The sequence below is a fragment of the Martes martes genome (genome assembly GCF_963455335.1).
Source record: "Martes martes genome assembly, chromosome: 13".
In the NCBI taxonomy this organism is placed as follows: domain Eukaryota; kingdom Metazoa; phylum Chordata; class Mammalia; order Carnivora; family Mustelidae; genus Martes; species Martes martes.
Genome location: NC_137901.1, coordinates 60476561 through 60491280, shown reverse-complemented (window position 1 = coordinate 60491280; position 14720 = coordinate 60476561). Strand labels below are relative to the sequence as shown.

General features: G+C 37.3%; 1 protein-coding gene across 2 annotated transcripts in view; it reads left to right on the top strand.

Moving 5' to 3' along the window:
- Positions 1 to 14720, top strand: part of SPIRE1 (spire type actin nucleation factor 1) — a 190585-nt gene that overhangs the window by 80695 nt on the left and 95170 nt on the right. For both annotated transcript variants that reach the window (XM_080820942.1, XM_080820941.1), the window contains exon 3: positions 6877 to 7110. In XM_080820942.1, coding sequence (XP_080677068.1) covers positions 6877 to 7110 — 234 coding nt within the window. The remainder of the gene's footprint in view (positions 1 to 6876; positions 7111 to 14720) is intronic.

The following is a 14720-nucleotide window of genomic DNA, read 5'->3' as shown; positions in this document are numbered from 1 at the left end:
TATAGAGTCAAAGCAGCAATCAGAATAGTCTGGTGCCTAGAATAGTCTGATGGCATTGGCTACTTGATCATGGTGTTCCTAGAAGTAAAATAAATAGGAAGCCCACTAAATTCTTACTTGACCTGTATAAACAGAAAAAGTTCTAGGGTGAACAAAAGTCTAACTTGAATCATGAAAACACAGTTATGACACCCCTTAGTCAATTCCCAGACTTGAGCCATTTACAGACCCAGAACCCTTTGTATGAAGGAGAGGCCATGTTCTGCTGAGGAAGGACCCCTCTACACTACTAAAAATTTACATTGTTAATTTTCCTTCCAACTATCCGCAAAGGGGATGCACTGCACTGGGGAAAGGAATTAATGAGATTATTTGGGAAGGACTGGATATTGGCTCTGAACTGACACTGATTTTAGTAGACCCAGAAACGTCACTGCGATCTACCAGCTTACAGAGGTCAGATGATCAGTGGGGTTGTCGCTCAGGTCCATCTCACAGAGAGGCCAGTGTATTTGTGAACCCATCCTGAATCTAGTTATTCTCTAATTCTGGAATGCATAATCAGAATAAATATACTTAGCTTTTGACAGAATCCTCATATTCATTCCCTGACCAATGAAGTAAAGCTCTTTTGGTGGGGAACACCAAGTAGAATCTACTAGAACTGCCTCTATGTAGGACAGTGGTACACTAAAAGCAGTAGGACATTTCTTGGGGTGGGGGGTTGGGGTTACAGAGACTAGTGCCGCCATCAAGGACTTGAAAGATGGAGGAGTAGTGATTCCCATATTTCTAATCAGCCTGCCTATTTGGCCTGTGCAGAAGACAAATGGATCATGGAGAAGGACACTGTATTATTGTAAGCTAACCAGATGGTGGCTTCAGCTGCAGCTGCTATACCAGATGTGGCTTCATTGCTTGAGTAAATTGACACATTCCCTGGTACCTAGTATGCAGCTCTTATCTGACAAATGTTCTTTCTCTATACCTGTCAATAAGACCACCAGAAGCAGTTTGCTTTCACCTGGCAAGGCCAGCAGGACACCTTCACTGGCCTACCTCAGGGGTGTATCAGCTTTCCAGAGCTGTGTCATAATTTAGTCCTCAGGGATCTTGATTGCCTTTCTCTTCTCTAAGATACCACACTTGTCCATTACGTTGATGATATTATGCTGGTTGGCCCTAGTGAGTGAGAAATAGCAACTACTCTAAATTTATTGGTAAGACATTTATGTGTTAGAACATTGGAAATAAATCTGATAAAAATTCAGGGGACTTTCACCTCAGTGAAATTTTTAGGAGTCCAGTGGTGTGGTTCAGAGATATCTTTTCTAGGGTGAAGGATAAGTTGTTGCATCAGTCCCCACCCCCGAAACCACAACAAAAAGGAGGCATAATGGCTAGTAGCTTCTTTACATTTTGGAGGCAACATATTCCTATAAATATACTGTATTACTCTGGCCCATACCGAATGACCCAGAAAGTTTCTAGTTTTGAGTGAGAACCAGAACAAGAGAAGGCTCCACGACAAGTCCAGGTTGCTTGTAAGCTACCTTGTCACATGGGCCATGTGGTCCAGCAAATCCAATGGTGCTTGAATTGGCAGTGGATAGAGCTGCTGTTTGGAGCTTTTGGCAAGCCCCAATAGGCAAATCACAGTGCAGGCCCTTAGGATTTTGGAGCAAAGCCCTGCCATCCTTTGTGGATAATTATTCTCCTTTTGAGAAGCAGCTCTTGGCCGGCTACTGGGCCACAGTACAGACTGAACACTTAACCACAGTCCATCCAGTTACCATGTGATCTGAGTTGCCCATCATGAACTGGGTATTGTCTGACCCTTTAAACCATGAAGCTGGGTATGCATAGCAACACTGCATCATCACTTGGAATGGCATACATGTGATTGGGTGCAAGTGGGCCCAGAAAGCACTGCCCAGATGTACTTCTGTTATACTCCCTTCTCTTTCCTAGCCTCTACCCTATTTGCCTTCTGGGGAGTTCTACAATCAGCTAACAGAAGAAGAGAAGACCTGGGCCTGGTTTACAGATGGTTCTGTATAATATGCAGGTGCCAGCCGAAAGTGGACAGTTAGCATGTAGCCCCTTTCAGGGATGTCCCTGAAGGACAGTGCTGAAAGGAAATCCTCCCAGTGGGCAGAACTTTGAAAAGTATACCTGGTTGTGCACTTTGCTTGGAGGGAATATGATTGCCATACTGGTGACAAGGAAATCTGGGGAATAGATATGTGGATAGACTTCTCTGGGCAAAAAAAAAAAAAAGTGAATATATTTGTCTCAGGTGAATGCTCACCAAAGAGTGACTTCGTTACAGAAGGATTTTATTTTATTTTATTTTAAAATTTTTATTTATTTGACAGAGAGAGAGAGAGATACCACAAGTAGGCAGAGAGGCAAACAGAGAGAGAGGGAAGCAGGCTCCCTGCTGAGCAAAGAGCCCGATGTGGAGCTCGATCCCAGGACTCTGAGATCATGACCTGAGCCGAAGGCAGAGGCTTAACCCACTGAGCCACCCAGGCACCCCAAGAGAAGGATTTTAATATTCAAGTGGATGGGATGACCTGTTTTGTGGACACCAGTCAGCCTCCTTTCCCAGCTACCTTGTTATCACACAATGGGCTTGTGAACATGGCTGCAATGGCAGGGATGGAGATTTTGCAGGAGCTTATCAACGTAGATTTCCATTCACTGGGGTTGACCTAGCTTTAGCCACTGGTGGAAAGCCGGATCTGCCATCAAGCAGAGACTAACTCTACATCCTCAATATGGCACTGTTCCCCTGGGTGATCAGCCAATCAGCCTGGCAGCAGGTTGAGTACATAGGACTGCTTCCACCATGGAAGGGGCGGCATTTTGTTCTTACTGGAAGAGTTACTTTTGATATGGATTTGCTTTCCTCGCATGCAGTGCTTCTGCCAAAACTAGGATTTATAGGGGCGCCTGGGTAACTCAGTGGGTTAAGCCTCTGCCTTTGGCTCAGGTCATTATCTCAGGGTCCGAGGATCGAGCCCCGCACCGGGCTCTCTGCTAAGCAGGGACCCTGCTTCCCCCTCTCTCTCTGCCTGCCTCTCTGCCTACTTGTGATCTCTCTCTCTCTCTCCTTTCTCTCTCTCTCTCTCAAATAAATAAATAAATAAATAATTTTTTTTTAAGCTAGGATTTGTAAAATGCCTTATTCACCATCATTGTGTTCCACACAGCATTACTTCTGATCAAGGAACTCGATAGGAAATACAGTGGAATTCACTGCTCTTACTATGTTTCCCACTATCCTGAAGCAGCAGACTTGATAGCATAGTAGAATGGACTTTAAGGAGGCTAAGGAGATGAGTATGAGTGCCAGATTCACAAGGGATAAACTTGTGATGGTTAATTTTGTGTCATCTTTTGTTATTTTTTTGAGTGTAGTTGACACACAGTGTTATATTAGTTTCAGGTGTACAGCATAGTGAGTGATTCCACAAGTATATACATTATGCTGTGCCCACCACAACACTATTACAAGATCATTGACTATATTCCTTATGCTGCACCTTTTTTCAAAAAGATTTTCTTTCTTTATTTCAGAGAGAGCATGAGTTGGGGAGGAGCAGAGGGAGAGGGAGAAGCAGACTCCCCACTGAGCAGGGAGCCTGACACATTGAGCCTAGGCTCAATCCTAGGACCCTGGGGTCATGACCTGAGTAGAAGGCAAATGTTTCACTGACTGAGCCACCCGGTTGCCTCTATGGTGTGCCTTTTATGTGACTTATTCATTCTATAACTGGAAGCCTTTATTTCCCATTCCCCTTCACCCATTGTGCCCATCCCCCAATGCCCCTCTCCTCTGGCAACCACCAATTTGTTCTCTGTATTTATTCATTTGTTTTGTTTTTTAGATTGCACATATATGTGCACTCATAAAGTATTGGTCTTTCCTAGTCTTATTTATTTCACTTAGCTTAATACCCTCTGGGTCCATCCGTGTTGTTGCAATGGCAAGATCTCATCCTTTTTTATGACTGCGTAATATTTGTGTGTGTGTGTGTGTGCGCGCATGCATGCACATGCGTGCCACATCTTCTTTATCTATTTGTCTATCAGTGGTTGCTTAGGTTGCTTCTATATCTTGGCTATTGTATGTAACTCTGAGATAAACATAAGGGTACATATATTCTTTCGAATTAGTGTTTTTGTTTTCTTTGGGTAAATATTCAGTAGTGGAGTAACTGGATTTAATTGGCAATTCTTGGTTTTTTTTTTTTTTAATTTTATGGCAATTTCTATTTTGAACTTTTTGATGAACCTCCATACAGTTTTCCACAGTGAGTATATCAATTTACATTTTACAAACAGTGCATGAAGGTTCCTTTTTCTTTGTATCCTCACCAACACTTGTTATTTCTTGTCTTTTTTATTTTAGATATTCTGACAGTTGTGAGGTCATAACTCATGGTGTGTTTGATTCGCATTTCTCTGATGATTAGTGATATTGAGCATTTTTTCATGTATCTGTTGGCTATCTGTATGTCTTCTTTGGAAAAATATCTATTCAGGTCCTCTGCCCTTTTTTGACTTGATTGTTTTTTGATGTGGAGTTATAGAAGTTTTTTATGTATTTTAGATATTAACCCCTTATTGGATATCCCATTTGCCAATATCTAATATCTAAAGTAGGTTGCCTTTTTGTTTTGTTGATTATTTCCGTCACAGTACAAAAGCTTTTTATTTTGATGTGGTCCTGATTGTTTATTTTTTCTTTTGTTCCCTTCAACTTTGAAAATAAGGATTAGAGTTCCAATCGGACTATACAAATCAATTAAAATATTCTGTATTTTCAGTGAGAAATAGTAAAAAAACCAGTATTGTTTAAAAATCAGATGTTGAATTTTTAAGTCATATTCATTTTTAAACTTGTGTTGAGAAAATACTATCTTACTTGATAAGGTAAATTTCAGATTTTGTGGAGATTTTTTTTGAGTGAATGCCCTGAGTGCTTTTAAGGACTATAGTATATGTGATGACAATAATTCTATTGTGTTTAATTTGTCTTTAAAACTTCTGACTTTTCCTTTTCTTCGATACCACCTTAAAAACTTTTTAAAATAGGCGGCATTAATGATGGCTACAAGTGGGATGAAGAAAAGGATAGATCTGTTTGTTTGTTTATGGGGGTAGCTGAATAAACCCTGGAAAAAGGAGACCTGGGGCAAGTAAGAGAGGGAGATAACATTTACTCACTACTTGTTATAAGTAGATATTGTACTAAGTTCTTCTATTCATGTGAATGTCATTTAGTCTTAAAATCTCATGAGATGTAGATAATTATTGATACTCATTTTACAGATAAGAAAAATCATGACTAAAATAAATAATTTGCCCTGAGTCAAATGGTTAGTGGTGAAAGTCAGCTTTTATTATTTTTTTAAAAGATTTTATTTATTTATTAGAGAGACGGAGAGAGCAAGAGAGCGCAAGCTGGGGGATGGGGAGGGGCAAAGGAGGAGCAAGGAGCAGTCTCCTCGGGGATCACGACCTGAGCAAAAGGCAGACACTTAACTGACTGAGCCATCCAGCACCCCCAAAGTCAGCATTTAATCCTGAATCGTTGGCTTCATTGTCTGTGTTCTTCCCCACAAAATAGCTAAGGTGAAATGAGCCATTAACATTGCAAAATAAAACAGAAGTATTGTTTATATGTGATTCTTCTGAGCAGAAAAGAAAGGCTGTGTTGAGGAATAGAGTAGAATACCTATATTGGGGGCACCTGGGTGGCTCAGTGGGTTGAAGCCTCTGCCTTCAGCTCAGGTCATGATCCCAGGGTCCTAGGATCGAGTCCCACATCGGACTTTCTGCTTGGCAGGGAGCCTGCTTCCTCCTCTCTCTCTCTGCCTGCCTCTCTGACTACTTGTGATCTCTGTCAAATAAATAAATTTAAAAAAAAAAAGAATACCTATATTGGCAGAAGTCTAAAGCATCTGTGAGGGTGATATTAGACAGTGATATATACCCAGTGTTCCTAAAGCAGGTTTATATTTCACGAGGTACTATTAGTGGAGTTGTGGGAGAGGGAGGATTATCTATCCCCCACAATGAAATCAGAGTTTGAAAAAGTCTTTCATTTGTTTATATCGTATGAAAAATATGTTCCAATAATTAAATGGAACTCAGTGAGCAGTGTGTAGCTATATATAAATAGATTTTGTTGTTGTTTTAGCTTAAGTTAGCTGCTCCTAGCAACTGAGTTTTCAATCTCTCAGATCACTGGTATTTTTTTTTAAGATTTTATTTGTTTATTTGACAGACAGAGATCACAAGTAGGCAGAGAGGCAGGCAGAAAGACAGAGGGGGACGCAGGCTTCCTGCTGAGCAGAGAGCCCGATGTGGGGCTCGATCCGAGGACCCTGGGATCATGACCTGAGCTGAAGGCAGAGGCTTTAATCCACTGAGCCACCCAGGTACCCCAGATCACTGATAATTCTTGAAATAGACTTTGATAAACACCGGTATAAGAGTTCTTTGATAGCTCTCTCTGATCTCAGAAATATCTTTTGGAAATGCAGAAAATCAACCTGGTTAGCATTTTATATGAATGGATAATATAGATTTTAGTGTATAGTATAAATCTAAGAAAACAAAAAGAGTTTGTGTATTGTTATATACTGGATTGAAGAAATCACAAAAAAATTCCCATCTGGGGTTGTTTTTTTAATGCATAGTTGAGACTTATATATCCCCTCAAATCTAATTTGTTACTGGTTTCTGAAATGGAATAGATTACACCTAGCTTAAGTGTCATACTAAATATTTTATGTCTTGCAATTAGCTCTGTAAAGCTGTTTAGTCATCTCCTTTAATCACCTTCTTTAATGTCCCTAGGTTATTGAATCTCTGGGAATTGTTATTTATAAAGCACTGGACTATGGTTTGAAGGAGAATGAAGAAAGGGAGTTAAGCCCCCCTCTGGAGCAGCTCATTGATCACATGGCCAATACAGTAGAAGCTGATGGCAGCAATGATGAAGGCTATGAGGCTGCAGATGAAGGCCTGGAAGATGAAGAAGATGAAAAGAGAAAAGTCTCAGCCATCCGGTCATATAGAGATGTCATGAAGGTAAAGAGGCAATTTACATAGTATTTCTTTTCTTTTTCTTCTTCTTTTTTTTTTTTTTTTGAGTTGTGAAATTGCTTTAAAGTATTTCTTTTTTAAAGAGTTGTTATTTCACTTTATATTTTAAACTGTAGAGAACAAACTAGTGGTTACAGGGGGGTGGTGAAAATAGGTGATGGGATTTGAGGAGTGCCTGTGTTGTGATGAGCACCAGGTGTTGTACGCTCGAAACTTATATTATACTGTATGTTAACTAAGTGGAATTTAAATAGAAACTTTTTTAAAAAGCATATGGGAAAAAAGTTATAAACTGAAAAAAATGTAAGTGGGAGTTCAGCATCTAATAAGAGGTCTTAGATCTTCAGCTATTAGTGAAAGGAATAAGGAACTAAAACATTCCTGGTTTTGTGATTTGTTTACAACCTCAACATGGCCATTTTGTTTTTAAGATTTTATTTATTTATTTAATCATTTGGGAGAGAGAGAGAGAAAGAGCACATGAGACAGGGGAAGTCAGATGCAAGACTTGATCCCAGGACTCCAGGATCATGACCTGAGCCAAAGGCAGTCGCTTAACCGACTGAGCCACCCAGGTGCCCAGCATGGCTGTTTGTGATTGAATTATAACTCTCAGGAAATCCCTTTTGGATATCATATATGCCTTAATATTACATATTATACACTAACTTAACCACATGATGTCTTCAGTTGACCTGCATTTTCCTTTTTTATGGAGTAAATAACAGTCGTGATCCACTAATTTATATGACGATTCTGCATCTGAAATATCACAGCTGTTTGTTTTACTTTGTTTTCTTGACCTACTTAGTGATATTTATATGTAATGAAACAAGTTTTATAGGTTGAATGAAATTTTCTCCTTAAACTTTCTGTTGTACTTGAAGGACATAATGCTAAATGCACAGATTAAAATTCAGATTTGTCAGCTTAGTTTTAAAAGAGCATTCTGTTTAGAATTATTTACATATGATGTTTACTAGATTTTGTAAGCAGTGTTGCTTATATATCACTTATTGTCCAACTTTTTTTAAAGTGTCCTATAGACAGAAATAGAGAGGAACCTTGAAGACAGTACTTTTCAGGTGTACTGCAACATACCCTGCTTCTTGTCCCTTCTTAGATCATAAATCTCCTGAGAACTCTAGAACAGGACTCTACAGTTATGATGCTTATGAAATTCAGATTTATTCTTTAGCTCTTTTAATACTTGAAGTACTTTTCATTTTAAATCAACAGCTTATGCAGGTAAAATCCTCATATATGCACAGATTGAAAGTTCACACATTTTGTTCATTTTATATTTTCTAGATGTTAAAATATATTTTGAAATATGTATACTTAAAGGCCAGATAAAACTTTCTACAGCCCACAAATGACCTATTTGTTCCATTGTGGACCAATGATAATGATAAAAAGTGAAGAGTAGAAAATTTTCTGTTAAGACATAAACATACTTATGCCTTTAAAAAGCTTTTTGGTAGGGGGGATGTAGGGGGCAGTGAACAGGGAGTGATAAACGAGGAGGAGAACACCCACCTGACCAGTAGAATGGTAGATGTCATAGCCAAATTGCTCTCTTATACTACAGATTTAGAAGATGAGTGCTAAGAGATTTACTGGAATCTTACAATTCTTATTCAATGACATTGAATATGTTAACTTACAAAACAAAAATTCTAGGACATTCAGCAATTTGATTTGGTAACTTTCATTTCATTTTTCTAGTTTTTAATTTGAGCTATTTCATCTTGCCTCCTACCTGTCTTACTGCTATCATAATATGAAAAATAATTAAAAGGGTGTTTACGTATCATAAAACCCATTATTCATGGCCATATAGTGATACATAAAGTTTGTGGTTTGATTAGTGGGTTAAAATCTTCAGTTAGTAAACTGTAACCAACTTCTTATTTACTTTGTAGAAAGGGAAGACAAGAATTAACTGAAGGAATATAGCTGCTTTTTACTTTTTTGAAGTGGAAATATGAAACTGTATTTGAATGATATAAATAATAGAATATTTAGGAACTTGGAGATAGCTTGTTTCTAATTCTTTTTTTTTTTTTAAAGTTTCAAAATATTTATTGAAAAACAATTTACCATGACATTCCTATACCACAAACATACCACAGGACTCTAAATAACCAACAAAAGTATACAAAGCCTATCCTGGAAATATCTCTGGAGGTATTAAATATATAGGCCCATGAGGATAGAGCTGAGTAACTTGATAAATGTTAGTCCTTGGTCACACAGACTATTTGGTAATTTATAAAGAGGTGCCTCTTGGCATTAGACTGCAATTAACTGCGAGGGGAGGTGCAGGTGTGCCAATGTACTCTTTAAAATGAAAAAGAAAATAAATCAATTTGAGGAATAAACCCAGGTTTTGAAATCATAGTTACAGTCTTAGTGTTTGGGCTTGCTTCATTTCTTTATGTACCTCCCCCAGTCAATCCCCTCCTGAGGACTTAAAAACACTGGCTCGTAACTAACAAGACTGCAATTAACAGTTTTAAACAAGATTAGGTTTGGGAAGCCCAAAAAGTGTTTAAAATCAAATTTACCCAAAATTTCCAATTAATTTTTCTGTACTCAATGTGGCAGTTTACATTTCTTCCCCCCTCCAGCCCTAACGTGCATGTTAAAAGAAAACCAAAATTCAACACACATCCACTCACCCACAGACTACTCCAAGCATTAGCCAAGAGCAACATCTCTGACAGCCAAGTCATGAACCCCTGAAAATAAGGGGGAAACCCTGATTCTTAACTATAGAGGCACCACATAGGCCACTATAGTAAGAACTGAGGTAACAGCAAAAGACTTTGTTTCTTAATTGCTACATGTCACAACTTTCCAAATTTGAGTATTAATTACCTCAACATTAAATAAACTGACTGGCATAAGATTAAAAAAAATCAAAACCCAATGAACAGGAAGACAAGTTAGTGAAACATATATAATTAGGGGATCTCTGCATTTGACTCTTGAATTTCAAAGAAAATGACATAGTTGTACTATTATTTACCATAAAAATGAAGGATTTCTAAGAATTGCTTCTTTTGGGCATTCATCTTTCCATTAATCCCCACAAGCCATATAGTAACCTGAAATTCCCACCCATGAACTATTTCATCACTCTTAGACAATATACTTGTTAATTGCATTGATTATTAGGATAACATTTAAAATGAAGGGGATGGTTGTAGCAGATATTTATAGACTTGCTTATAGTACTGCCATCTGTGCACACTGACTAAAGATATGCCACTGTAATCGCCAAATTTCCCTGGTTTGGTGTCTAATTACATGAATATAATTTTTGCATTATCACTTTTCATTATACCTCTAAATGAAACATTCTACTGATAAAAGTATATGCAGGGGCTAAAATAATAACTCTAATTCTTAGTGAACAAGACCTCTTTAGTGTGTAACTTCTCCCCTGAATAGTCATTCTTATTCAACTAATATTGTAATTTATTTTTTAACACGATATTAGTTGACAATAACACTCTGAGGTGGATTGGGAAGGTATTTTTATAATCATTTTACACATGGAAGAACTAAGGCTCAGAGAGCCTTCTCCACTTCATAGAACAGAGTAAGGGAGAAAAAGGGTACATGGTAGATAATGCAGAGTTTGGTAACTGTAAAAGATGGTTTTATTGTATGCTTACTGTATACCATGCTGTATGCGTAAATATTTTAAAAACATTACTTTCTTTAATATAAAAGTAATACACATTGATTCTAGAGTAGAGTGCATAAGAACCTGGCTTAGATCTAGAGGTAGACTGCTTGGGTTCGACTCCAGTTCTGCTGCCTTAGCTATGTGATTTGGTTAAATTACTCAGCTGTTTTAAATCTCAGTTTCCGTATCTATCAGTTGGATTGTTGTTAGGATTAAATGAAATGTTGCATTTAGGAACAAAGAACAAAATAAAAATCAAGCAGTTCATGGACACTGAAATAACCACTTGGATTATTTCTCCTCTGTCTCAAAGGAGATTTTGTGGAATTTGATTATTCTTTGTGAAGTTTTTAAAACATATTCTAAATTGTGGTAAAATACACATACAACTTATTTAAATTAAAGTGTACGGTTAGTGGCATTAAGTACATTCACAGTATTGTTCAACCATAACCACTATCTAGTTCCAGAACTTCTTTATCTCCGCAAATGGAAACCCCGTACTCATCACTTCTTAGCCTTCGCCTTTCAGCCCCTGGCAACCACTAAATCAGCTTTCTGACTTTGTGGATTTCTGTATTCTGGGAATTTCATATAAATGGAATCATACAATATATGACCTTTTGTGTCTGGCTGCTTTTACTTAGCATAATGGTGTTAAAGTTCATTATTCCTTGTTATGAATGAATGAGATTTCACTGTCTGTATATACCACGTTTTGTTTTTCCATGTATCAGTTCAGAACATTTGAATTGTTTCCACTTTGGGCTAATATGCATGGTTGCTGGTATGAACATTGATATATTAAGCTTTTGTTTGAGCACTGTCTTTTTAGACTTTTTTTTTTTTGTAATTTATTTGACAGACAGATCAGAAGTAGGCAGAGAGGCAGGCAGAGAGAGAGGAAGGGAAGCAGGCTCCCCGCCAAGCAGAGAGCCCGACGCGGGGCTCGATCCCAGGACCCTGGGACCATGACCCGAGCCGAAGGCAGAGGCTTTAACCCACTGACCACCCAGGCGCCCCTCTTTCTAGACTTTTGATAAACAGTTGACCCTTGAACAATGCAGGAGTTAGGGACATTGTCCCCCTGCACAGCTGAAAATTTGCATACATCTTTTGATTCCCCCAAAACTTAATCGCTAAGCAAGCCACGTGTTGACCAGAAGCCTTACTGATAATGTAAACAGTCAGTTAATACATAGTTTGTGTGTTATATGTGTTATATACTGTATTCCTACAATAAAGTAAGCTAGAAAAAATGTTACTAAGAAAATCATACAGAAGAGAAAATACATTTACAAATACAAGACTGTATTTATATTTTAAAAATCTGCATGTAAGTGTACCTGAGCAGTTCAGACCCATGTTGTTCATATAAATCCACCTAAGGGTGGAATTGCTGGAGCACATGATAACTTTCTGATAAATCACCAAACTGTTTTTCACAGTGGCTGTACCATTTTACATTTCTGTCAGCAGTACACAAGGGTTCCAGTATCTCCATGTTTTCATCAACATTTATTTTCCATTTTTGGTGGTGGTTTTTGTAGCCATCCTACTGGGTCTGAATGGTATGTCATTGTGGTTTTGACTTGCATTTCTCAAATGACGAATGGTTTTGAGCATCTTTTTATGTACTTTTTGGTCAGTTGCATATTTTCTTTGGAAAAATGTCTGTATAAGTCACTTTTTAAATTGAGTTGTCTTTTTGTTGCATTTAAGTTCTTTATAAGGGCGTTTGGGTGGCTCAGTCAGTTAGGCATCTGACTCTTGGTTTCAACCCAGGTAATGATCTCAGGGTTTTGAGATGGAGCCCCATGTTGGGCTCAGCACTGAGTGTGGAGCCTGCTTGGGATTCTCTCTCTCCCTCTCCCCTAGCTTCCACTTTCTTTCTCTTTCTCTCCCTAATAAATAAACTTAAAAAAAAAAAAAAGTTCTTTAAAATTCTGAATAATAGACCTTATCAGATATATCTGATTTGCAAATATTTTCTCCCATAATATGGGCCCTTTAACTCCCTTGATGTACAAAAACTTTTAATTTTGTTGAAGTCAAGTTTATCTATTTTGTTGTTACTGGTTATGCTTTGGTGTCATATCCAAAAAATCATTACTAACTCCATGAACAAGAAGGTTTATCCCTATGTTTTCCTCTGAGAGCTTTATACTTTGGGCTGTTATATTTATGTCTCTGATCTGTTTTGAGTTTATATATATATATATATATACACATACATACATATATATAGTATGAGTTAGGGGTGAACTTCATTTTTCTGTATGTGGATATCCAGTTTTCTTAACATCATTTGTTGAAGAGACTGTTCTTTTCTCATTTAATGGTCTGGGCACTTTTGTCAAAAATTAATCAACCAAAGATATATGGGTTTGTTTCTGAACTCTTAGTTCTATTCCATTGATGTATATAGGTCTTTCCTTATATACCACATTGATTTTATTACAGTAACTCTATAGTGAGTTTTGAAATTCAACCTATAAGTCTTCCAACTTTGTTCTTTTCAAAATTGTTTTGGCTATTTGGGGCCCCTTGCAACTCCATATGAATTTAGGATCAGCTTTTCTGTTTCTTTAAAAAAAAAAAAAAGAAAGAAAAGAAAAAATCATTAGTATTAGGGATTGCATTAAATGTCTAGATCACTTTGTGTAGTATTACCATTTTCACAGTATTAAGTCTTCCAACCCATGAATATGGGCCCTCTTTCTATCTAGTTGGGTCTTTCAGCAATGTTTTATAGTTTTTAATATGTATATCTTATACCTCCTCGGTTAAATTTATTGCTTGATCGTTTCTTTTTTTTTTTTTTAAAGATTTTATTTATTTATTTGACAGATCACAAGTAGGCAAAGAGGCAGGCACGGGGGGGGTGGTAAGGAGGCTCGACGCTGAGTAGAGAGCCCAACGTGGGGCTCGATCCCAGGACCCTGAGGTCATAACCCAAGCCAAAGGCAGAGGCTTAACCCACTGAGCCATCTAGGTGCCCCTCTTGATCATTTCTTAATACTTTTATAAATGGAATTGCTTTCTTGATTTCATTTTCTGATTGTTCATTATTGATACAGAAATACACCTCTTTGTGTGTGTTGATCATGTATCCCACAACTTTGCTGAAATTGCTTATTAGCTCTAATAGTTCTTTGTGGATTCCTTTGGATTTTATATATGCATAGGATTATGTCCTATGCATTTTAAAAAACATTTTTAGACCTAGTTATTACCTTTACACCAGTGTCATATGGCATTTGTCTTTCTCTGACCAACGTACTTTGCTTAGCATAATACTCTGTAGTTCCAACCATGTCATTGCTAATGCAAGATTTCATTCTTTTTTATGGTTGAGTAATATTCCATTGTGTAGCTTGTGAGATTTTTGCTTTTCATGCTTCCTGATAAATCAGTTCTTAGCCTTCTTTTGGGTACTGTGGAGAATATTTCTCACTGAAACCCAATATACTTTTCTTGAGAAGAGTATACTTTATTAAAGATAATTATGTAATAAATTGTATATGATACTTACTACAAATGAAAACAAAAGCCACATTACGAATGGTAATATAGTCTACAAAGATATCTTTTACTATCCAATGGACAGAAATTATTAAAATATAATAAAATGTATATTTTCAGTAATTGAATTCTAATATCAAATTTACTGAATATAGTGAAGAATTAGGGGAGAACTCACAGCTTTTTAAAGTAAATGAAGTACCTTACAACATAACTATAGTACATGGAAACAAAATTATTACTTTACAAAAGTAAAATTATTCCCGTGCACTAGACTCATGATAGGGTGTCTTTCCAATCTAATAAATTAAATGATGTTTGATTTCTCTAAATTGTTGTGTGTGATGCTAACTTGCATCTTTTACCCACC